This window comes from Aotus nancymaae, unplaced genomic scaffold (genome assembly GCF_030222135.1).
Source record: "Aotus nancymaae isolate 86718 unplaced genomic scaffold, 86718_ANA_hifiasm-v0.15.2.pri h1tg000011l, whole genome shotgun sequence".
Classification (NCBI taxonomy): Eukaryota; Metazoa; Chordata; class Mammalia; order Primates; family Aotidae; genus Aotus; species Aotus nancymaae.
The window spans coordinates 1,892,889-1,916,766 of record NW_026988422.1 but is presented as its reverse complement, the minus strand read 5'-3'; the positions used below and the strand labels follow the sequence as shown (position 1 = coordinate 1,916,766).

General features: G+C 40.5%; 1 protein-coding gene and 1 long non-coding RNA gene across 17 annotated transcripts in view; one reads left to right on the top strand and one right to left on the bottom strand.

Annotated features, from left to right (window-relative positions):
- LOC105734264 (uncharacterized) overlaps positions 1–23,878 on the top strand; it is a 146,382-nt gene that overhangs the window by 75,395 nt on the left and 47,109 nt on the right. For all 8 annotated transcript variants that reach the window (XR_010341979.1, XR_002477871.2, XR_010341978.1 and 5 more), the window contains exons 3-4: positions 17,123–20,715; positions 23,434–23,595. This is a non-coding gene — a long non-coding RNA (uncharacterized LOC105734264). The remainder of the gene's footprint in view (positions 1–17,122; positions 20,716–23,433; positions 23,596–23,878) is intronic.
- Positions 7,551–23,878, bottom strand: part of CMSS1 (cms1 ribosomal small subunit homolog) — a 366,636-nt gene continuing 350,308 nt past the window's right edge. For all 9 annotated transcript variants that reach the window (XM_012477019.3, XM_064374552.1, XM_064374548.1 and 6 more), the window contains exons 5-10: positions 23,632–23,691; positions 22,169–22,271; positions 17,989–18,049; positions 17,477–17,564; positions 9,661–9,749; positions 7,551–7,850 (exon numbers count right to left, since the gene is read on the bottom strand). In XM_012477019.3, the coding sequence (XP_012332442.1) occupies positions 7,767–7,850; positions 9,661–9,749; positions 17,477–17,564; positions 17,989–18,049; positions 22,169–22,271; positions 23,632–23,691 (485 nt within the window). In that variant the 3' untranslated portion in view covers positions 7,551–7,766. The remainder of the gene's footprint in view (positions 7,851–9,660; positions 9,750–17,476; positions 17,565–17,988; positions 18,050–22,168; positions 22,272–23,631; positions 23,692–23,878) is intronic.

The window sequence follows — 23,878 nt, the reverse complement described above, 5'->3', positions numbered from 1 at the left end:
CAAGTGCATGCTTTAGAGTAGCCTAAATGAGGCAAGAGAAAGGAAGAGGAAGATAATGAGACGTTCAGCACTGAAGTACAGTATTAGGTCTGGTTTTGGGTTTTTTCCCTTGTTAGAAATCCACTAACATTATTTTCCTTAGGCCATTACTAATTAATAATTACTTCTTTTAAAACTGGCATTTAGGATTTAGAATTAGAGTTAAGAAATTAGGCAGCATGTGAGTTTTGAATTTTCCCTTGTAATTTACATTAGACAGAAGCCATCCTGGACTATTTTTGTATCAAAGAAAGTAATGACTTTGGCAAATGTACCTAGTTTGAAAGAATACAAAATTAATGCAGATGCTTACACTAGGAAGTTTCCAATTTAGAGTTAAAGCTTTCCACTTGCAAACTGTAAAAAAAAGCAAAATACCAATGGGAAATTTTCAGCATGCCATTTGAATCTGGTTTGGAGTCGGCAAACTAGTACGATTGTTGGTGTCAGACAGCCTTGTGTGAGAAGATGGCAGTGAACAGTTCTAGTTAACATCTACATTTGTTTTACTAAATAAACACGATCACACCCCAAAAACCAAGAGTTTAAAAGGCAGTAAAAGGCTATGAGATTAGATTATATGAACAGGGTTAACCTACGCAATATTGGGGTATGTTTGTGATTCAAATACTTGTTCCAACATTGGCTTGGATGGGATTATATTACATAGATAATGCCTAGCAACAGGGTAATGGTAGCCAAAAACCAATGAGAATCATATTCCTTAGACTCTTTCTGAAACAATAAAAGCAGCTGACCCAAATCCCAGACTAAAAGGTGCTTCACAGGTAATGTATTACTCAGGGGTCACCAGAGAAACAGAGCCAATAGGAGATTATATGACTATGTATGTATATTATGAGGAATTGACTTACACGATCATGGAGGCTGAAAGTCCAAAATCTGCAGGGCTGATGTCCCAATTCACATCTGAAGGCCAACAGGCTGCCACAGAGCCAGGAAGACCCAGTGTTTCAGTTAGAAGGCAGGCAGGCAGAATTCTCTTGCGGGGTTGGGCAATCAGTCTTTTGTTCTATGCAGGCCTTCAACTGACAGGACAAGGCCCTCTCACATTAGGAAGGGCAATCCTCTTTGCCCAGGTCTACCAATATAAATGTTAATCTCATCCAAATATACCATCACAGAACACCCAGAATAATGTTTAACCAACTGTCTGGGTGTCCTGTGGTCTAGCCAAGTTGCCACATTAAAACTAGCCATCTCAGATAGTAAGGACAAATATTTCTGGGACAATATTCTTGAGAGACAGCTAGATACACATTCTCAGGTACTTATATGTTAATCTATTCCTCCCTTCTAAATAAATCTACATTAAATGTGCAAATATACCTCATATGTGTTGCCTTTCAATATTTCCAGAACGGGGTTCTTTTTCACAGCACTACTGACATTTTGGACCAGATATTTATTTGTTGTGAAGACTGTCCTGTAAGATTGTAAAATGTTTACTTGCATCCCTGGCCTCTATTGCCCATGTTTGAGAATCAGTCTTCTAAATTAGTACCAATACAACAGTTTGTTAACACCTGTTGTATTGTGATATCACTAGAAATTCCAAAGTCTGGGTGCAGTGGCTCATGCCTGTAATCCCAGTGCTTTGGGAGGCCGAGGTGGGAGGATCACCTGAGCCCAGGAGTCTGAGGCCGTAGTGAGCTATGATGGTGCCACTGCGCTCCAGCCTGGGAGACAGAGCAACATCCTGTCTCTAAAAAAAAAAGGGAAAGGAAAAAAGAAAAATTTCAAAGTGATTTTCAAAAAGTTCTTGTCTTCATTTTTCTTTAACCACTATAGATAGCATTCTCAAGCATTAGCAGACATTTTGTATATTTGGGGTTGCCTTATATTTCATTGTCTTTCCTATTAACTGCTGGGATGGAAATATATGTTAAATATATATACGTCATATGAATATACACACATAATATTCACGATAGTCTCATTTTTTGGTTTTGGCAAATTAATGGCAGCTTGGCAGATTGGTGTGAATTCTGACAGCACAGACCGCAATGTCTTAATTTGCAAATCTCCTCTGATACAATAATACCTGATGGCTTTTTTTTCCCCCCAAATTAATCTAAGACATGTCACTTGACAGGAAGTTAAATACCTCTATTGAGAAGGTATGTGCTCCATTTTCTTTCTTACCACTTGGCAAGAGTATCTCACTTATTAGGGTTAAAGGGATGAAAATGATAGGGTTAAATTTAGCAATAGCTTAAATGTTTATTCTGTGGTAGTTTTTTCTTTTCTCTTAACTTATTTGGCTCTAGTGGGAATCCTGGCGAATGAAACCTACTCTTCTTTCTTCTGAGTCCCTGTGTGTGGCTTTCAGCCCACGAGGTGCAAGGTGCATCAGTAACAAGTTGCTGGTGTGCAGGTGTGTGTGATTTCCTGGATGCTGACATGCTAGCCTGTTGGGCTCATTTACAATTTCACAGAATTGGAATGTAGAATTTTCTATATCAGCAATGGCATCTGTTTGCTTTCTATGTCTGGTTTGCTGTATATGCTTGAGTCTCCAGATAAGTTGGTGTCTTGAAGAGGATATGGGAGACCTGGGTCTGACTTCTGGTTCTGCTACTAAAACTAGTGTATGTTCTTTCTCAGATTTACTTTCATTGTCTATACAATGTGACTAGTAACGCTTTTCCTTTGGGACTCTTTCAATGATTAAACATGACCACTTATAGATAAACGTTAAGTTGTAAACACAGTGCTTGGCACAGAGTGGGTAACCAATCAACATTATTTAAAAGAGTAAAAAAAGTAAGTGAATTTGAGCCACAAAATAAAAAACAATACTATTACCTTATAACTCATAGAATAAGTATCAGGTCCATATTGATGTAAATAAATAATTGAACAAGTAAATGGAGAAAAGGGATAATTCTTTCTTAAAGAGGAATTCTGTAATAAATGTAACACATGTTGAAAGAATGAGAAAAATAGAAAAACCATTACAATAATGGCTGTCGCAGGCAGGAACGACCAATGTTTGCTAGAGTTAGCAGGCAAAAGTTTGAGGAAAACCAGATATTTGTGTTGCCTCAAAGTATTGCCCCCAAAATAGATATTAATTACAAAGGGAAAATAATGACTTTATAGCGGAAAAAACTATCAGATACCACCTTAGCCAGGTGATCAAGTCTGACTTCACTGATAATAAAACTTATTAACAGTATGTACCCCTGATATAATAAATCTGGAAGGACATATTTGTTTCTGTGGTATTCTGGTCAAAAATGCATAGCTTCAGTCAAATCATGAGAACATTATAGACAAATCCAAATTGAAGGACATCCTACAAAATACACAATGGATACTCTTTAAAAGTGTGAATGAAGATCATGAAAGACAGGAAATACTGAGAAACTGTCACTGGTCTGAGGAAACCAAAAAGACACAACTAAGTAAGTGCAATGTGGGATCCTGCAATGGTTGCTGGAATAGAACAAGGGCATCAGTGGAAAAACTGGCAAAATCTGAATAAAGTCTGTAATTATACTGTTACCAGTGTTGACTTGTTAATTCTGATAACTCTATTATGGTTACACAAAAAGTTAACACTGGGGAAACTCAGGGAAGGGGATATGGGAATTCTCTATTCTATTTTTGTAACTTTTCTATTAAGTCTGAAGTTTCAAAATAGAAAGTTTTAAACAAGTAAATGAGTAAGACAGCTGTAGTTACATTGTGGTCTTTTTACATGTTTACAAACGTGCCAGATTCACCTGATGCTCTTTCTTCCTCTACCCTGCTGACACGGTTAGGCTCTGTGTCCCCACCCATATTGTTGTCTTTTTATATGTTTACAATGTGCCAGATTCACCTGACGCTCTTTCTTCCACTACCCTGCTGACACGGTTAGGCTCTGTGGCCCCACCCAAATCTCATGTCGAATTGTAGTTCCCAGTGTTGGGGAGGGACCTGGTGGGAGGGGATCAGATCATGGGGGCAGATTTCCCCCTTGCCGTTCTCATGATAGTGAGTGAGTTCTCACAACGTCTGGCTGTTTAAAAGTGTATGGTACTTCCCCTTCACTCTCTCACTGTCTTGTCACCATGTGAAGATGTGCTTGTTTCCCTTTCAGCTTTTGTCATGATTGTAAGTCTCCTGAGGCGTCCCTAGCTATCCTCCTGTACAGGCTGTGGAACTGGAAGTCAATTAACCCTCTTTTCATTATAAACTACCCAGTCTCAGGTAGTTCTTTATAGCAGTGTGAAAATGGATACCAGAGAAGTGGGATATGGCTAAAAAGATACCTAAAAATGTGGAAGCAACCTTAAAACTGGGTAATGGGCAGAAGTCAGAACAGTTTGGAGGGAAGAAGATAGGAAGGTGAGGGAAAGTTTGGAACTTCCTAGAGACTTGTTGAATGGTTTTGACCAAAATGCTGATAGTGATATGGATAATGGAGTCCAGGCTGAGGTGGTCTCAGATGGAGATGAGGAACTTACTGGGAACTGGAGTAAAGATCACTCTTGCTATGCTTTAGCAAAGAGACTGGTGGCATTGTGCTCGTGCTCTAGGGATCTGTGGAACTTTGAACTTGGGAGAGATGGCTTAGGGTATCTGACAGAAGAAATTGCTTTCTTTATATATTTAAATTTCTTATATATATATATATTTTATTGTGCTTTAGGTTTTGGGATACATGTGAAGAACATGCAGGATTGTTGCATAGGTACATACATGGCAATGTGGTGTGCTGCCTTCCTCCCCATCACCTATATCTGGCATTTCTCCCCGTGTTATCCCTCCCCAGCTCCCCACCCCCCCGTCCCTCCCCTAGTTCCCCCCGACAAACCTCAGTGTGTGATGCTCCCCTCCCTGTGTCCATGTGTTCTCATTGTTCAACACCCATGAGTGAGAGCATGCGGTGTTTGATTTTGTGTTCTTGTGTCAGTTTGCTGAGAATGATGGTTTCCAGGTTCATCCATGTCCCTACAAAGGACACGAACTCATCATTTTTTATGGCTGCATAGTATTTCATGGTATGTATGTGCCACATTTTCCCTGACAGAAGAAATTTCTAAGCAGCAGAATGTTCAAGAGATGGCCTGGCTGCTTCTAAAAGCCTATGCTCATTTGCACAAGCACAGAGAACTTATATTTAAAAGTGAAGCAGTACATAAAAGTTTGGAAAATTTGTAGCTGGACCATGTAGTAGAAAATAAAAACCCATTTTTCTGAAGAAAAATTCAAGGCAGCTGCAGAAATCTGCATAAGTAAAGAGGAGCCAAATGTTAATAGCCAAAACAATGGAGAAAATGCCTCCAGGACATTTTAGAGACCTTTGTGGCAGTGCCACCACCACAGGCCCAGAGGCCTAGGAGGGAAAAATGGTTTTGTGGGCTAGGCCTTGGGCCCAGCTACTCTGTGCAGCCTTGGGACATGGCACCCTACTTCCCAGCTGCTCCATCTTCAGCTGTGGCTAAAAGGGGCCAAGGTACAGCTCAAATAATTGCTTCATTGGGGGTTCAAACCCCAAGCCTTGGCAGCTTCCATGTGTTGTTGGGCTTATGGGTGTGCATAAGGCAAGAGTTGAGGTTTGGGAGCCTCTGCCTCAATTTCAGAGGATATATAAAAACGCCCGGATGTCCAGGCCAAAGTTTGCTAAAGGGGTGAGCCCTCATGAAGAACCTCTACCTCTAAGGGGCCGTGCAGAGAGAAAATGTGGGGTTGGACCCCCCCATCTACAGAGTCTCCACTGGGGTACTGCCTAGTGGAGCTGTAAGAAAAGGGCCACTGTCCTCTAAACCCCACAATGGTAGGTAGATCCATCGACAGCTTACACAGTGTACCTGGATATACTGCAGGCGCTCAACACCAGCCTGTGAAAGTAACCATGGGGACTGTACCCTGCAGAGCCACAGAGGCAGAGCTGCCCAAGACCTTGGGAGCCCACTCCTTGCATCAGCATGGCCTGGATGTGAGACATGGAGTCAAAGATCATTTTGGAGCTTTAAGATTTAATGAGTGCCCTGATGGGTTTTGAACTTGCTTGGGGCATGTAGCTTCTTGAGGCCAGTTTCTCCCACTTGGAAACGGAGAATTTACCCAATGCCTGTTGCCTCCATTGTATCTTGGAAGTAACTTGTTTTTGATTTTATAGGCTCATAGGTGGAAGGGACTTGCCTTGTCTGAGATGAGACTTTGGACTTGGACTTTTGAGTTAATGCTGGAATGAGTTGAGACTTTGGGGGACTGTTGGGAAGGCATGATTGTGTTTTGAAATGTGAGAACGACATGAGGTTTGGGAGGGGTCAGGGGTGGAATGACATGGTTTGGCTCTGTGTCTCCACCCAAATCTCATGTTGAATTGCAATTCCCAATGTTGGGGGAGAGACCTGGTGGGAGGTGATTGGATGATGGGGACAGATTTCCCCTTTGCTGTTCTCAGGACAGGGAGTGAGTTCTCTCAAGATCTAGTCGTTTAAAAGTGTATAGCATTTCCCCTTCGCTATCTTGCTGTCTCGTCACCATGTGAAGATGTGCTTGTTTCCCCTTCACCTTCTGTTGTAATAAGTTTCCTGAGGCCTCCCAGTCATGCCCAATATACAGCCTGTGAAACTGTGAGTCAATTAACAACTCCCCCCTCCCCCGCACCTTTTTTCTGAGACAGTTTCACTCTTTTCACCCAGGCTGGAGTACGACTCACTGCAACTTCTGCCTCCTGGGTTCAAGCTATTCTCCTGCCTCAGTCTCCCAAATACCTGGGATTACAGGCACCCGCCACCATGCCCAGCTAATTTTTTTTTTTTTTTTGAGACGGAGTTTCGCTCTTGTTACCCAGGCTGGAGTGCAATGGTGCGATCTCGGCTCACCGCACCTCCGCCTCCTGGGTTCAGGCAATTCTCCTGCCTCAGCCTCCTGAGTAGCTGGGATTACAGGCACGTGCCACCATGCCCAGCTAATTTTTTGTATTTTTAGTAGAGACGGGGTTTCACCATGTTGACCAGGATGGTCTCGATCTCTTGACCTCGTGATCCACCAGTCTTGGCCTCCCAAAGTGCTGGGATTACAGGCTTGAGCCACCGCACCCGGCCATAATTTTTGTATTTTTAGTAGAGATGGGGTTTCACCATTTGGCCAGGCTGGTCTCGAACTCCTGAACTCGTGATCCACCTGCCTCAGCCTGCCAAAGTGCTGGTATTTCAGGCATGAGCCACTGCACCCAGCCTAAACCTCTTTTCTTTATAAACTACCCAGTCTCAGGTAGTTCTTTATAGCAATGTGAGAATGGACTAATATATCTGCCACCCCTTTTGCTGGGACCATGCCTCAGAGTTTACAAATCTGCTCCCCATGTACCATCTCTTGGAATCCTCAACAATGCTGTATGAGACATTCCCACTTTGAGCTGATGAGATGGGCCTCAAGAGGTAAGGGGCTTGCCTAAGGTCACACAGCTGCTCTTCCCTTTCTCCTGCACAGTTACATCAGAAGCCAGTTGGTGAGAGGAAAAAAATCAGCCGGCTCAACAAAAATCACACACAAGCCAGTGATATTTTATTATATAAGAGAGTTGTCAAAAGGACAGATTCATTTCTGTTTCAGAAATCCCCTCATTCCAGTGATCCATCTGCGGACACACTTAACATAAACTATTTACTGATATTTACTGGGTTCTTGCAATGTATCAGAGTCATTAAATAAGATGCAACTTCTACTGTGGAAACTGGGATCTTCATTAGGACCCAGACTTAGAAAAGGCCCAGTTTCAAAGATTCTGACTTGCACAGACTGAGCACTCCCATTTCCAGAAGTTCGAATACCTCCTTTCTTATCTAAACGAGAGAAAAGGAAAAAAAAAAAGATTAAGGTCAAGCCAGAATGGTCTTGGTGAATAAATTCAACCATCAGGATTCCCTAGTATTTACCCAACTGTTATTGCCAGAATCACAGAGGGCAAAAGTCCTAACACACATTTGATTCAGAGTTGAAATTAAAAAAAAAATTATTATTCTGAGACAGAGTCTCATTCTGTTGCCTATGCTGGAGTGCAGTGGCACGATCTTGGCTAACTGCTATCTCTGCCTCCTGCGTTCAGGTGATTCTCATGCTTCAGCCTCCTGAGTAGCTGGGATTACAGGCATGCACCACAACACCTGGCTAATTTTTGTATTTTTAGTAGAGACAGGGTTTTGCCAACCTCAAGTGATTCACCTGCCTTGGCCTCCCAAAACGCTGGGTTTACAGGTGTGAGCCACTGTGCCTGGCCTATTATTGTTATTATTTTGTAGAGACAGGGTCTTGCTTTGTTGCCCAGGCTTGTCTCCAACTCATGGCTTCAAGTAATCCTCCCACCTCAGCCTCCCAAAGGTCTAGGATTACAGGTATGAGCCACCATGCCTGTCAGAATTAAAATATGTACATAAATGAAGGAAGAAGTACATATAAAACATCACTTTCATTAAAGTGCCCTTTTGTTTGTTGACATTCAAAATAAAATGCTATGCAAAGGTTTTTCAAGGATTCCACAGTGTGTTTTCTGTAAACAAGATTATATACAACAGTTCAGTATAGGATTTTATTACCTTAAGATAACTGCTAAGAATGACAGCAACGGAATAAAAGTAGCTATGGGTGACAAGACGTTTTTGGACATTTCTCATTATTAGAATTAGAAACCTAGTAGATTAGTCAGATTTAAGATTATAACTGAAATAATCAACTATGGCCTCCTGCCTGATATCAGTGAATTCAGGGGACAAGTGCACAATTGTGTATGTGTGTGTGCATGTGTATATGTGTGTGTGTGTGTCCTGAACTGAGGTCTGAAATAACTCACCGATCAATTACAATCAGGTTTGGTCTCAATCTAGAGACACAGCTTTATGTGATAAATTAATTCATTCAGGATGTCTGAAGGAGTATTTCCAAGCCTCTCTGATAGTTACTGCCATGATTTGTTCTTGGTTGGTGACTGATAACCCCTTTTTTTCCCTAACAGCTACTGTGAAGCATCAGGCTAGATTGAAAAATTAGCCCCATAATAGCATGGTAGATGGCAAAGTCAATTTTTCACATGATGATGATAATAGATTGCTTTTAGAAATATATAATGAGCTAATGCTGTGCTCATAAAGGCATTCAATCATTTAATTCTAATCCACTGCGACATCAAAAAATTTCCCCACCCCACGAAACCAAAATATCTTTCTAAATTAAGTAAGTGGGTTCTTGGGAATGTGGAGATGCTGGCAGAGGCAAGTTTGTGTCCCCGCTCCACCAACCCCAGCCAGAAGTGCGCATGTAAGAATGAAAGACAAAGACAAGTGTGTGTATAAAGAAAGGCACGGGAAAAGTGCAGGTCCTTCAGATCTTCTTGTTTCTCAAAATGGTCCCTAGTGAGGAGAGGCCACTGATCATTTAAGGGCAACAGAGCGGATTCTCATGAAACACATGAAAAGGATACAGTTACGTATAAGGGGACGAGGCGGCCTCTATAATCATAGTTAGCTCAGAGTTAAAAGGTAGAAATCATTTCAAAATCTAAAATGTGCTGGCTCCTCATGTCAAAGGCTTTCTTATTGTGTTTGAACCCAAGTTCAAATTGAAAAAAATGATTAAAGGCAACTACTGGTTACGTGGTACCTCAGGAATGTCCATCATTCTCCTCAACTTCTGATCTCTCCAGTTCCAGTCAAAAACCAGAAATTTTAAGGGGTTCAAATTAAGGCCACCTGAAAGAGACAGGGAGAGAGCTGCTGCAGTAAAGATCTCATGACATAAGCCTGTTAAAATGATTTTTTATTCTCCGGGTTGCTTTTTGTCTCATTTGCTGTCCTCTCCCCCAGTAACTAATCTCTGCACATTCAGTGCCGCCCTTCCCTGATGGAAAACAAATGCACCACTCTGAGACTTGCTCTTCTTATCATCTTATCACTCCTGAAGAAAGCAGAGAAGCTGCTCTTCCTAAGCTCCTCAAATGCTCACACGCGGGCCAGGCCTCCACTTCATGAAGCCCCAGAGGTATAGTCTCAATCCTGACAGGCATTTGCTAAGCTAAATTCTACAGTTTGGGGCAGATGCCTTGCAGAGGAGTCGAGTCCATGGAGTCTGCATGGCTCTGAGGAGGTGAGTGGGGAGAAAGGTGCTTCATTTTAGGCTGAAAAGGAAGTTGAGATGAATGGGCTCTATTCAAAGTGAGCTGTCCTTTGATGAGGCTGGTAAATCACTTAATGACTCCATTCTCTGTTTTCCTGTCTGTCTAGAAGACAATTATGGACTGTGAAGGCTGAAGGGGACCTCGGGGATTGTCTAGTCTTCAGCTGGCTCACAGTTGGGCATACAGTCAGTTCTTGCCTCTGCTCCAAGCTGTTCCACGTCCCTAGTGAAAATAGTACCTGCAGACTTCCTCTCCTGCGGCTCTTCCCCTCAGCTATTCCCTGTAGTATTTAAATATTTTCCTCTTTACCCCTAATACTTATTCATGCTTTTTATAATTCAAATGGCTGTTATTAAAAACTCTGCAAAATTAAATTAAAAATGGTGAAATCGTAAAGACAATCAGTTGATCATCGGACTTCCCTTAACCTAACTGCTGGCAGGAAAGCAAATAGGTACAGCCTTTCTGGAATGAAACTGAGCATAATATAATAACAGCTTCCAAATGCTTGTATTTGATCTCAAACTCCTGACCTCGAGTGATTCGCCCATCTCAGCCTCCCAAAGTGTTGGGATTACAGGCGTGAGTCACAGTGCCAGGCCAAAATGCTTTTATTTGATAAAATAAATTTCCTTCTATGACATATCCCAGTGAAACAGCAGAAATGTAAACATAGCTGCTTGCAAAAATGATCATTGCAGTATTATTTATAATAGCAAAAGTTTAGAAACAACCCAAAGTCTACCATAATAGAATTGCAAAAAAAAATAAATTTACAATACAATATTGTGTAGCTATACAAATAAAAAATTAAACATGCTTCATGACAAGGAAAGTAAGTCCTCATGAGATATAGCAAGTGCAAAAGGTAGGTTATAAAGTTATGAGATGTTGTATAATCAATCTCTCGTATAAAAATAAATATGAAGATGTATAGAAAAAAGACTGAAAGGAAATCTATTCATTATTAACAAGAGATTGCCTCTAAAGTGACTTGTTTTCTTCTCTGTATATTTTTTGCATTTTTCAAAGCCTCCTATAGTCAGAAAATTACCTTTACTACTAAATTAAAACAACACAATTGTCTGTAATTGTACACATCCTAGTGTGATGGGATATCTTTCGATGTCTGGAAACTCTCCTTATATATCAAACATATAAACAGCTTGTTAAGTCATAAACAGCTAGGTATCACTTTGCTAGATTTTCCACTTTTAGGGTGCTGGGATTATTCTCTTTAAACACTTTGTATGTAGCTAAATACCTGTGGTTAACGAATATTAAACCATTCATCCAATTAGAATCAGAAATAAAAATTATTTTCATTAATATTGTAAAAAAAAAGTAGCTCCTTAAACGATTTTTCCACATGAAATAAGCCTTCATATTGAGGTCTCACAGCTCTGTAGAGATCTGATTTCAGTAGTCTGGATACCTTTGCTTTTTCTCTTCCTCTCTTTATTTTTTTTTAATTGCATTTTAGGTTTTGGGGTACATGTGAAGAACATGCAAGATTGTTGCATAGGTGCACACATGGCAGTGTGATTTGCTGCCTTCCTCCCCTTCACCTATATCTGGCATTTCTCCCCATGTTATCTCTCCCCAACTCCCCACCCGCTGCTGTCCCTTCCCTATTCCCCGCAACAGACCCCAGTGTGTGATGCTCCCCTCCCTGTGTCCATGTGTTCTCATAGTTCAACACCTGCCTATGAGTAAGAACATGTGGTGTTTGATTTTGTGTTCTTGTGTCAGTTTGCTGAGAATGATGGTTTCCAGGTTCATCCATGTCCCTACAAAGGATGCGAACTCATCGTTTTTTATGGCTGCATAATATTCCATGGTGTATATGTGCCACATTTTCCCTGTCCAGTCTATCATCGATGGGCATTTGGGATGGTTCCAGGTCTTTGCTATTGTGAACAGTGCTGCAATAAACATTTGTGTGGATGTGTCCTTATAATAGAACGATTTAGAATCCTTTGGATATATACCCAGTAATAGGATTGCTGGGTCAAATGGAATTTCTATTTCTAGGTCCTTGAGGAATTGCCACACTGACTTCCACAATGGTTGAACTAGATTACACTCCCACCCACAGTGTAAAAGCATTTCTATTTCTCCACATCCTCTCCAGCGTCTGTGGTCTCCAGATTTTTTAATGATCGCCATTCTAACTGGCGTGAGATGCTATCTCAATGTAGTTTTGATTTGCATTTCTCTAATGACCAGTGATGATGAGCATTTTTTCATATTTTGTTGGCCTCATTTATGTCTTCTTTTGTAAAGTGTCTGTTCATATCCTTCGCCCACTTTTGAATGGGCTTGTTTGTTTTTTTCTTGTAAATCTGTTTTAGTTCTTTGTAAATTCTGGATATCAGGCCTTTGTCAGATGGGTAGGCTGCAAAAATTTTTTCCCATTCTGTTGGTTGCTGATTCACTCTAATGACTGTTTCTTTTACCATGCAGAAGCTGTGGAGTTTGATTAGGTCCCATTTGTCTATTTTGGCTTTTGTTGCCAACGGTTTTGGTGTTTTGGTCACGAAGTCCTTGCTTACGCCTATGTCCTGAATGGTTATGCCTAGATTTTCTTCTAGGGTTTTTATGGTGTTAGGTCTTATGTTTAAGTCTTTAATCCATCTGGAGTTAATTTTAGTGTAAGGTGTCAGGTAGGGGTCCAGTTTCTGCTTTCTGCACATGGCTAGCCAGTTTTCCCAACACCATTTATTAAACAGGGAATCCTTTCCCCATTGCTTGTTTTTGTCAGGTTTGTCAAAGATTGGATGGTTGTAGATATGTTTTGTTGCCTCCGAGGCCTCTGTTCTGTTCCATTGGTCTATATCTCTGTTTTGGTACCAGTACCATGCTGTTTTGATTACTGTAGCCTTGTAGTATAGTTTGAAGTCTGGTAGTGTGATGCCGCCTGCTTTGTTCTTTTTGCTTAGAATTGACTTGGCTATGCAGGCTCTCTTTTGGTTCCATATGAAGTTTAAGGTGTTTTTTTCCAGTTCTGTGAAGAAGGTCATTGGTAGCTTGATGGGGATAGCATTGAATCTGTAAACTACTTTGGGCAGTATGGCAATTTTCACGATATTGATTCTTCCTAACCATGAACATGGAATATTTCTCCATCTGTTTGTGTCCTCTCTTATTTCGTTGAGCAGTGATTTGTAGTTCTCCTTGAAGAGGTCTTTACGTTCCTTGTTAGTTGTATTCCTAGGTATTTTATTCTCTTTGTAGCATTTGTGAATGGCAGTTCGTTCTTGATTTGGCTCTCTTTAAGCCTGTTATTGGTGTATAGGAATGCTTGTGATTTTTGCACATTGATTTTGTATCCCGAGACTTTGCTGAAGTTGCTTATCAGTTTCAGGAGATTTTGGGCTGAGATGATAGGGTCTTCTAGATATACAATCATGTCGTCTGCAAATAGAGACAGTTTGACTTCCTCTTTTCCTATTTGAATACACTTTATTTCTTTTTCTTGCCTGATTGCTCTGGCTAGAACTTCCAGTACTAAATTGAATAGGAGTGGTGAGAGAGGGCATCCTTGTCTAGTGCCTGATTTCAAAGGGAATGCTTCCAGTTTTTGCCTATTCAGTATGATATTGGCTGTTGGTTTGTCATAAATAGCTTTTATTATTTTGAGATACATTCCGTGAATAACTAGATTATTGAGGGTTTTTAGCATAAAAGGCTGTTGAATTTTGTCAAAGGCCTTCTCTGCATCAATTGAGATAATCGTGTGGTTTTTGTATTTGGTTCTGTTTATGTGGTGCATTACGTTTATAGACTTGTGTATGTTGAAGCAGCTTTGCATCCCCGGGATGAATCCTACTTGATCATGGTGGATAAACTTTTTGATGTGCTGTTGCAGTTGGCTTGCCAGTATTTTATTGAAGATTTTTGCATCAATGTTCATCATGGATATTGGCCTGAAGTTTTCTTTTCTTGCTGAGTCTCTGCTGGGTTTTGGTATCAGGATGATGTTGATCTCATAAAATGATTTGGGAAGGACTTCCTCTTTTTGGATTTTTTGGAATAGTTTCAGAAGGAATGGTACCAGCTGCTCTTTGTATGTCTGGTAGAATTCGGCTGTGAACCCATCTGGACCTGAGGTTTTTTTGGGTGGTAGACTCTTAATTGCTGCCTCAACTTCAGACCTTGTTATTGGTCTATTCAGGGTTTCGACTTCTTCCTGGTTTAGGCTTGGGAGGATGCAAGTGTCCAGGAATTTATCCATTTCTTCCAGGTTTACTAGTTTTTTTTTTTTTTTTTGAGATGGAGTTTCGCTCTTGTTACCCAGGCTGGAGTACAATGGCGCGATCTCGGCTCACCGCAACCTCCGCCTCCTGGGTTCAGGCAATTCTCCTGCCTTAGCCTCCCGAGTAGCTGGGATTACAGGCATGTGCCACCATGCCCAGCTAATTTTTTGTATTTTTAGTAGAGACGGGGTTTCACCATGTTGACCATGATGGTCTTGATCTCTTGACCTCGTGATCCACCCACCTCGGCCTCCCAAAGTGCTGGTATTACAGGCCAGGTTTACTAGTTTATGTGCATAGAGTTGTTTGTAATAATCTCTGATGGTTTGAATTTCTGTGGCATCTGTGGTGATATCCCCTTTATTGTTTTTTATTGCATCTATTTGATTATTCTCTCTTTTCTTTTTTATTAATCTGGCTAGTGGTCTATTTTGTTGATCTTTTCGAAAAACCAGCTCCTGGATTTATTGATTTTTTGAAGGGTTTTTTGTGTCTCTATCTCCTTCAGTTCTGCTCTGATCTTAGTTATTTCTTGTCTTCTGCTAGGTTTTGAGTTTTTTTGATCTTGCTCCTGTAGCTCTTTCAATTTTGATGATAAGGTGTCAATTTTAGATATCTCCTTGCTTCTCATGTAGGCACTTATTGCTATATATTTTCCTCTAGAGACTGCTTTAAATGTGTCCCAGAGATTCTGTTATGTTGTGTCTTCGTTCTTGTTGGTTTCGAAGAACATCTTTATTTCTGCCTTCATTTCATTGTTTATCCAGTCAACATTCAAGAGCCAGTTGTTCAGTTTCCATGAAGCTGTGCGGTTCTGAGTTAGTTTCTGAATTCTGAGTTCTAACTTGATTGCCCTGTGGTCTGAGAGGCTGTTTGTTATGATTTCCATTCTTTTGCATTTGCTGCGGAGTGATTTACTTCCAATTATGTGGTCAATTTTAGAGTAGGTGCGATGTGGTGCTGAGAAAAATGTATATTCTGTGGATTTGGGATGGAGAGTTCTGTAAATGTCTATTAGGTTTGCTTGTTGCAGGTCTGAGTTCAAGTTCTGGATATCCTTGTTAATGCCCTGTCTTTTAAATACAGAGAAGTGTATTCTTGTTGCATGGAATGGGGGCTGGGGGAGTCTGGTGACACACACAAAAATCTGTATTCCAGAAGGGGTTGGTGGTGAATCCTTAGCTAAAAGCTGTTAAGGAAACAGGAACCAACCCAAGAGTCCATCCTTAGCCTTTCCTGATACCCAGCCAATGACTCCCAAAGCTCTGTCTCATAGAAGGCCTGGTGCCTCTGATCTGTTCCTTAACTTTTAAATGCCATAGGATGTCCACAAGACAGAAACCCAAACTCCTTGACTTATTATTCAAGGACTTCCCTCCAATTTCTTTCCAGTTGAATCATCTGCTACTATAGCCCATGAAGTCTCCAAGCAAGAAAGTTGGTCTCTTTAATAAATAACTAATATTTGTTAAGTGCTTAGGGTGTGACACTTAGTGTGGTGAGCTCTTTATTGGCGTTTTGTTTTTATAACAATGCTTGAAGTAGCCACTATTACTATCTGTGTCATTCACACAAAGAAACAGGCTGAGAAGGGTTAAGTAACTTGCCAAGGTCACAGAGTTGGGAAGTTGCCAGACCTGGGATTTGAATCTGGAGGTCTGAGTCCATCACACGGGCTCTTAACTGCAACACTGTTTTGCCTCCCCATCAATTCCTTGTGATATACCATGTGTATATCACATGCCTGCTTTCCGAGAATCTCACTGGGCTGTTCTCCCATTCATGAATGCTCCCCTGACCCCACCTGCCTATTTCAATCCTCCCCACACTTCAAAGATCAGTTAAAGACCCTGCCCTGCAGATTCAGGCCAGCATAATGATCTCTTTCTCATTTCAACTCTTGTAGGACTTAGAAGTGCTCATTTGGCTCTTGGCATTGACTGCCTCATGTTGTTGATCTCAGTCTATGTACACTTAGTTCTTCAGCTGAATCAGGAGAACCAGGAAAGCTTGGACTGATAGACCTCGGGGAGGGTGACTTAACCCTCTGAGCTTCAGTTCTCTCTCATAAGAAAAAGGCTAACCTGTAAGAATGCCTTGAGTGCTAAACGAGGTAACATATGTAAGGGTGTCAAGTGTGTCACTGTGTACAGGTAGGAACTCAAAAGTGTTGTTTCCCTTCCTTGTCAGGGGCAGCCAAATTGTTACTTCTTGGTATTTGCACACAACTCTGCATATAGTGGGTTCAACTAACCCTGGATGATTTTCATCTGGAGAGAAAGAACAGTAGTTCTAGCTTTTAGTGGCTCTCTGGCAAATGACCATCTCTACAATGATTTACTACACTGATGAACACATTACTTTTAGATATATAAGAGCTATTGAGAATAGTTCCAGACAGTTATTTTAAAAAAGGTCTATTATATAGTATGTAAGTAATTTGAAAATAAGTGTTGAAAAGAAATAATTAAATCTGCATGGTAGGTAGAAGAGGTAATTAGACCATCGGCAGGTTAGCAAGTTCTTAGACTACTGGGTGTGAGAAAGTTGGCAAACTATAAAAACCTGCCAGTGGGTGTTGTTTGGAATACTTTCTGTAAAGCACTAAAAGAGAAATGCATTTGGGAAGAAATATTATGCAATGCCTACATTACATTCATGGAAACTATGTTTTGTTTTATTTTACCAGCCCTCAAAATAGGAGTCTCCCTATGACTCAGTGGAGTGAGAGGGAAATGCTCAACTCATGCAGCGGCTGGACACTGCATGAAGGCTATGCGGATCCATTAACCTGCTTATCTTGCTTATGGCAACTGGACATTGACTCTTCAGGTGGGTACACGTATTTCAGTTTGCCACAGTCCTTATCATTCCTTATTGTGTTATACTTGCTGGTTGGCTTCAGAGATTAAAGGCCGAGTTTCCAATTCCTGAATTAACGCAGAGGTGTGGTTTTTGTATCTCCCAGATTTAGTTTCTGAGACTCACGTAGGGTAAGGCAAACTCCCAGCCCTGGGCAAGAGTGTCACTGTCCTCGCCATACCTTGTTTAGCAAGTTCTTTAATTCTCCCTGGAGTTCCTACACCCAGGTGTACCACACGCTTCTCCAGCAACTTTGCCTGCTCCTGGACCTGTTCCAAGATTAAAGAGAAGGGAAGAAAAGGAAAAGTCATTAAGAAAGTGCAATCTTATGCCAATTTAGAGCATTTTATCTCAAAGTTAAGAAAGTGAAATGCAAATGGAGCTACCCTTGTACAGGGTCAACTTCCAGGGCAGAGATGAACATATCCCTAGAAAACTGGTGAATTTTCAAGGAATCAAAGGGTCAAACCTCAGGCTCTATACAGGGACGGAGCATGGCAGTAGCGACTGCCGTAGGTGGGGTGGCAGGGGCAGGTATGAGGAGGGAGAGAATTAAAAGAAATAGAAAAGCTGTTAAATGTTACATGAGGAAGGAACTCAATAACGTACTTGCTAAGGAGATCAGGAGAAGAGGTTGAAAGGAAACAGCTGAGGTCTGGGAAAGGCCTTTAGGGATCACAGGCCCCTGCTTACCTTTATGTGCTTTGCAAATAATTTTATAACTTTGCTGTCTCCTCTGAATGCTGCCATTGACCTAATGAAAAGAAATAGGTGAATGCTTAAGAAAACCAACTCATTCTGGGCCACAATGACTACTTAAATATTATGTCTTGCTTTATTCAAAGAATATGTGCATCTGTGTGTATATATGTGCATACGTACACACAAATTCTGAGATTTTCAGGTTAGCCCATCTTTGCAATGAGAGTGGGTGGCCTTTTATTCAGGCACATATCTGGGTTGGCTTCATACTGCCATACACAAGGCCAACCTTACTTAAGCTTCCTTGATTACTGCAACACAGGACTCTGCCTTTCACTTGCAATACAGAATTCCTGTATTTCAGGTCCCTGGCAGAGAATTTATATTCCAATTATGCAGTGCAGTTCTCACACAAAATCTGGTTGCAAGAGATATCTTAGAGTGGTGATGCCAGCCCATTCTCTGTGGAGCCAAGGGCATCTACAAAGCTCTGCCTGTGGTGGCCATGAGGGGAAGCTGGGGATGAGCCCGAAAAGAAAGAAGGAGGAGGGCTCTTCTATCCTATCAGAGCTGTCCCTTTTTATCTACTTTGTAGACTAAGCTTCTCTATACAATTTTATATGTGGAAATGGAGCTTCAGCCAAAAAGAAAGGAAGGAAGGAGGAAGGAAGGAAGGGAGGAAGGAAGGAAGGGAGGGACGAAGGAGGAAGGAAGGAAGGAAAGAAGGGAGGGAGGAAGGAAGGGAGGGAAGGAGGAAGGAAGGAAGGGAGGGAGGGAGGAAGGAAGGAAGGAAAGGAGGGAGGAAGGAAGGGAGGGAAGGAGGAAGGAAGCAAAGAAGGAAGGAAATAAACTAAGAAGAAACCATTGACACAACGGACTGGCTGAATTAAAGCTATGAAGGCAGGGGGTTATTATGAATGAGTGAAGCGATCTGGGAGGCAGATGTGAGGACGGAGGGGCACTGGAGAGTGTGTGTCCCCCAACCAGTGCTCAGCTTTGCCAGTTATGATGATGTGAGATTATGGGATTAAGACCCTTTGATTTTTAGAGAAGCCAGAAATCCAGATTTTTATATGTGCAATCTGATTTTAAATACGGACAACTCATACCAAAATGTTTTAGGTGCAAAATACTTGTGTCTTTGAGCTGTCACTTTACAGTCTCTGGCTTACACCAGTAGGACAGGCAGTCCATTTAGTGTCTAGGTAGTCAAGAAGCTAGATGTATCTAAATCAATCCAGACCACCAGCTCCGAGGGTCGAGACGACGCTGGCAGCAGCTGACGTGCCTGCCTTTCTCCTCAGGTCCTCAGCTGGCACCAACAGCCACGCAACATTGTCTGTCCTGGGTTTTTGTTGTACAGATGACACGAGAATGCTGCTGTCACTATGTCACGGGGGAAGAGCTGTATTTCTCAGGGAACTTTTGTTTCCCCCCAAACCCACAGAATGTCATCAATCTGGCAGCTGATAACCGTTCCCAACAGATCCTGGCTGTTGGAAAGTGCGGGCCCCCAGTCGGGTCCACCTTTGCAACTGAACAGGGCCTTATAGACATGATTTTGAGCACCATTTTTAGCTGGCTTCACGTAATTTTTTGTTCTTTATTTTTTCCTTCCTTCTATTTTCACAACCTGCTTTTCATTTGTTGAATGTATTTCTATATATCACCTAAAATTCCGTTTTGAGAAGAAGCGGGTATAAATGAATGATCTTTTAATTGGAATTTGAGGATAGACCTAACATGGGTTTACTACTTTCCTTCATATATCATTATTATATTTTGAGAAACATTGACCAGTAAAAACATATGAGTTTGCAAAATAGTGAATCATGCTACACAAATTCTGCTGCCTTCAAGTTTTTACTTACACATAAGTTTTCTCCATGGCAGGGTTAACCAGGAAGACAATTTAACGTAAGTCACGGCTCTCAAGAGAACAGATCTTACAAAAGTTAGAATTATTAAAATATTAGTCTTTATGAATAGGGCTTGTTGTGCCTACTCAGAAATCACCTTTTGCAAATCACCTGACTTTGAAATGGATCACAGTATTACCAAGGATGCAGAAAAATACCGTGAACTAGTCAATGAAGTGTGACAACACAGTACTTTTGTGCCCTCGGTAAGGAATTTATCTAAATCAATTTGACGGCTTTATTTTAAGAGTCCACCTCCGGGCCAAACTCTTTGCCCTTAGCCTTTGAATCTGAAATGAGGTAGTTTTTAAAGCGCTGAATGATTTCAGGACCAGCAAGTACAGCTGCCCAGAAGCAGCTGGAATGTTTAAGATCAATTATGTTTAGAGCAGAAAAAATGGAAAGAAACACTTTTGTTTTTCTGGGAGAGTATGTGCTACAATTTAATGTGTGTCTCCACTTCAGTGGAGAAAGGAGGGTTTGAAGGACCTATTAAAGTTTAACAACTACTTTTCTAAACTCATGATTAGATTAGTTCATTTAGAGAAAAACATTCTAAATAACTACCGAGAGTCTACATTTGCACTTAGTGTATTTGACCCAGTTCCTTTTCCGTCATGACTTGGATTTTCCTTTGTTTTGTCTCCTGTCAAAGCCTGGCCCAGAGCCTGGCTCTCAGGGAGAGCTGGTCCTAGCAAATCCCGTCTGACTCTTGACGGCTCTTCTCTGAAAGCTGAATATTACCACTGACCATGGAAGCCTTCTTGTTTATTCTACAAAAACTGCAGTAAATGAAAAGGTATGTGAAAGCACTTAGTAAAGCACTGACAAATTATCTTTAAAACATAATCTTTACATTCAAATTTTTGTTCCATTTGCAATTTATCTTAGTATAAGAAGTGAGATATGAATCCAACCTCATTTTTCCAGATGGCTACTCAGTTGTTTCAACACCATTTATTAAACAATCCATCTTTCCCTACTGATTTCTGATTTGTCACCTTAGGCATATGCTCCATTTTCATATGCATTTGGGTCTGTTCCTGAACTTTCAGTTCTGTTCCACTTATCTGATCTGTCATGCATGTGCCAGTTCCATACTGTTTTAATTACTGAGAGAGTGTGTGTATGTGTATATAATTTGTAATCTCTACGGATATAATCTTCTCATTGGTATTGTTTTTCAGAATTTCTTTGCCTATTTTTAGTTGTGTATTTTCCCAAAAGAATTCAGAACTAGTTTATCCAGTTTAAAAAAACAATTATATTGGAGTTTTACTAGGAATCTGTGAAATCTGTAGGCTGTCCTAAGTAAGACACACATCATTACAATATTGAGTTTTCCTGTTCAAGAATATGGTACACATTTATGTTTGTTCAGGTTTTCTGAATCCCTTAAATGATGTTGTCTGTACGTAAGTTTTGGTAAGTGTATTCTGTGGTATTCTATCTTTTCTTTCTTTCCTTTTTTTTCCTTCTTTCTTTCTTTCTTCTTTCATTTCTTTCTTCCCTCCCTCCCCCCACCCCTCTTTTTCTCTTTCTCTCTCTCTCTCTTTCTTTCTTTCAATTCATAATGGTCTTATTATGTTGCCCAGGCTGGTCTCAAACTCCAGGGCTCAAGCAGTCCTCTGACCTCAGCCTCCCAAAGTGCTAGGATTATAGGCATGAGCCTGGCTTCCTTTTTCTTGTTATTGTTTTAAGTCAGCTCTTTTCTTCTAACTGGTTGTTTGGGGTATGATCTCCTTGCTTTTACCCTTGCTGTCTGTCTACAATGTGTGCTCTCCACATGGCAGCCAAGTGAACCTTTAAAATGATGATTCAGATCAAGTAACTCCTTAAAATCCTATAATGGCATCCTATCTATCTTGGGGTCTTCTGTGCTTACTCTCCCCTCTACCTGGAATGGTTTTCTTTCAGATAGCTGCTGGACTTTCTTCACTTTGTTCAAGTCTCTGATCAAACTGTCATCTCCTTAAAGAAGCTTTCCATGACCATCCTTTTAAAAGTAGTCCTGATCCACTTATATCCCTTTGCCATGCTATATTTATTTTTTGCTTATGTAACTTACCAACGTATCTGACACTGCAATGTATTTTCATTTATTAACTGTCTTCACTACTGAAATGTAAATTCCACGAGGGCAGGGACTCTGTTTTGTTTATTGCTACATCTCTAGCACATAGAACATAATAGCTTGGCACATAGCAGTTATTTAGAAACATTTATGATATGAAATAGGTGAACCTTCCAACCTAATGAGCTCCAGGGCTCGGATGGCCGAGCTGCAGATGATCAGCATCAGGACCGATTTTTTCTCACTGTGGTTTCTCCTAAGTTTTACCCACTTAGGACAAACTGGAAAAAAGACCACGAAACAATTATTCAAAATACAGCAAAACAGGGCCCACCTCCCAAGCTGAGTAGTTCTTCTTTGTTGAGTGTTTAAGCAAAATAAAATATAGTGAGCACGGTTCATTATAATTACAATTATAATTCCATTTTCTGGTTATTGTAAATATTAGATTAAATGAAGTATCATTAATTTATAACACAAAACACACATGCCAAGGCCTTAAATGTGACTCATTTTAAAATTAAGCAAAAAACTTTGAAATATTACATTTTTGATATTTTATGTTTGATACTTGAAGACAATATCAATTAAGTAAGAAACAAATTCTGATTCAATCATGTTAAATTTTAAAGGGACATTCAACATAAGGCATAAAATGGAACAAACATTTAAACAACAGCAAACATTTATTAAATACTGACACAGTGCTATCATCTTGGGGTCTTTTCTTTTATCTTGGGGTCTTATATTCTTTTATCATCTTGGGGTCTTACATTTCTTTTTTGATTTTCGTAATCTAGTGAGGTTGATTCTGTTATTACCTAGATTAACATTTCTGAATTTGAAGCTGAGAAAGGTTTATGAACTTGAGTGTCATCAGAATTGCTTGCAGTTTGAAAGAAGAATAAAAAATTTCTATATCTAAACGATTTCATTGCTGGCCATAAATAAATGACCACTTGATATGAAAAATTTAGTTATTGCTGGCTACACATAATACACATTGAAGTGCCAAACACAGTAGCTCATGCCTGTAATCCCAGCACTTTGGAAGGCTGAGGCGGGTGGATCTCTTGAGCCCAGGAGTTTGAGACCAGCCTTGGCAACACAGAAAGACCCCATCTCTACCAAAAATAATTTTAAAAAATTAGCTGCTTGTGGTGGTGCACAACTATATTCCCAGCTACTTGGGAGCTTGAGACGGAGGATTGCATGATCCCAGGAGGTTGAGCCTCCAGTTAGCTGTGACCACACCACTGCACTCCAGCCTGGGAGATAGAGTGAGACCCTGTCCCTCTCCAGCCTCCCAAAAAATACATTTTGAAAAGATAAAATTAGATTGACTTCACATTAGCCATGGTCTGAGTTCTAAACATGCAAACAGAATTTCAGAATTTCACAGATGGAACAGATATCACATAGTCCATCTTCCCTGTTTTTCAGATAACAAATTAAGTCGAGGGAAGTACTCAGTGACCAACCAGCAAATTGGTGGAGGACCTGGGACTAGAACACCATTCTCTGGATTCCTAGAGCAATAATGGTCTAATGTGTTATAAACAAAAACGAGACTGAAACCTGATTTCCCAAAGCAAGAGCAAAATAGTAAGTTTAAATAGATTAAAATCAAAGTTTACTTACTTTCTTTTAGGTAGGAGGAAAGACTGTGAGTCAAATCGTTGGCCTTGAGGAAACAGGAGTCTAGAAATATGAGAAACACGCTTTACAGAGAATTTTGTAAACACACACACAATCAAATAGATGGTATGTGAGTTATGAGTGATGTATAAGGTTGTAAAACATTAGCGAATTGGAGGCCCATTACATATCATCTTAAAGTATTGCCTGTATTTAAAATAACAGCAGCAACAAGTAAGCTTTTAACTTG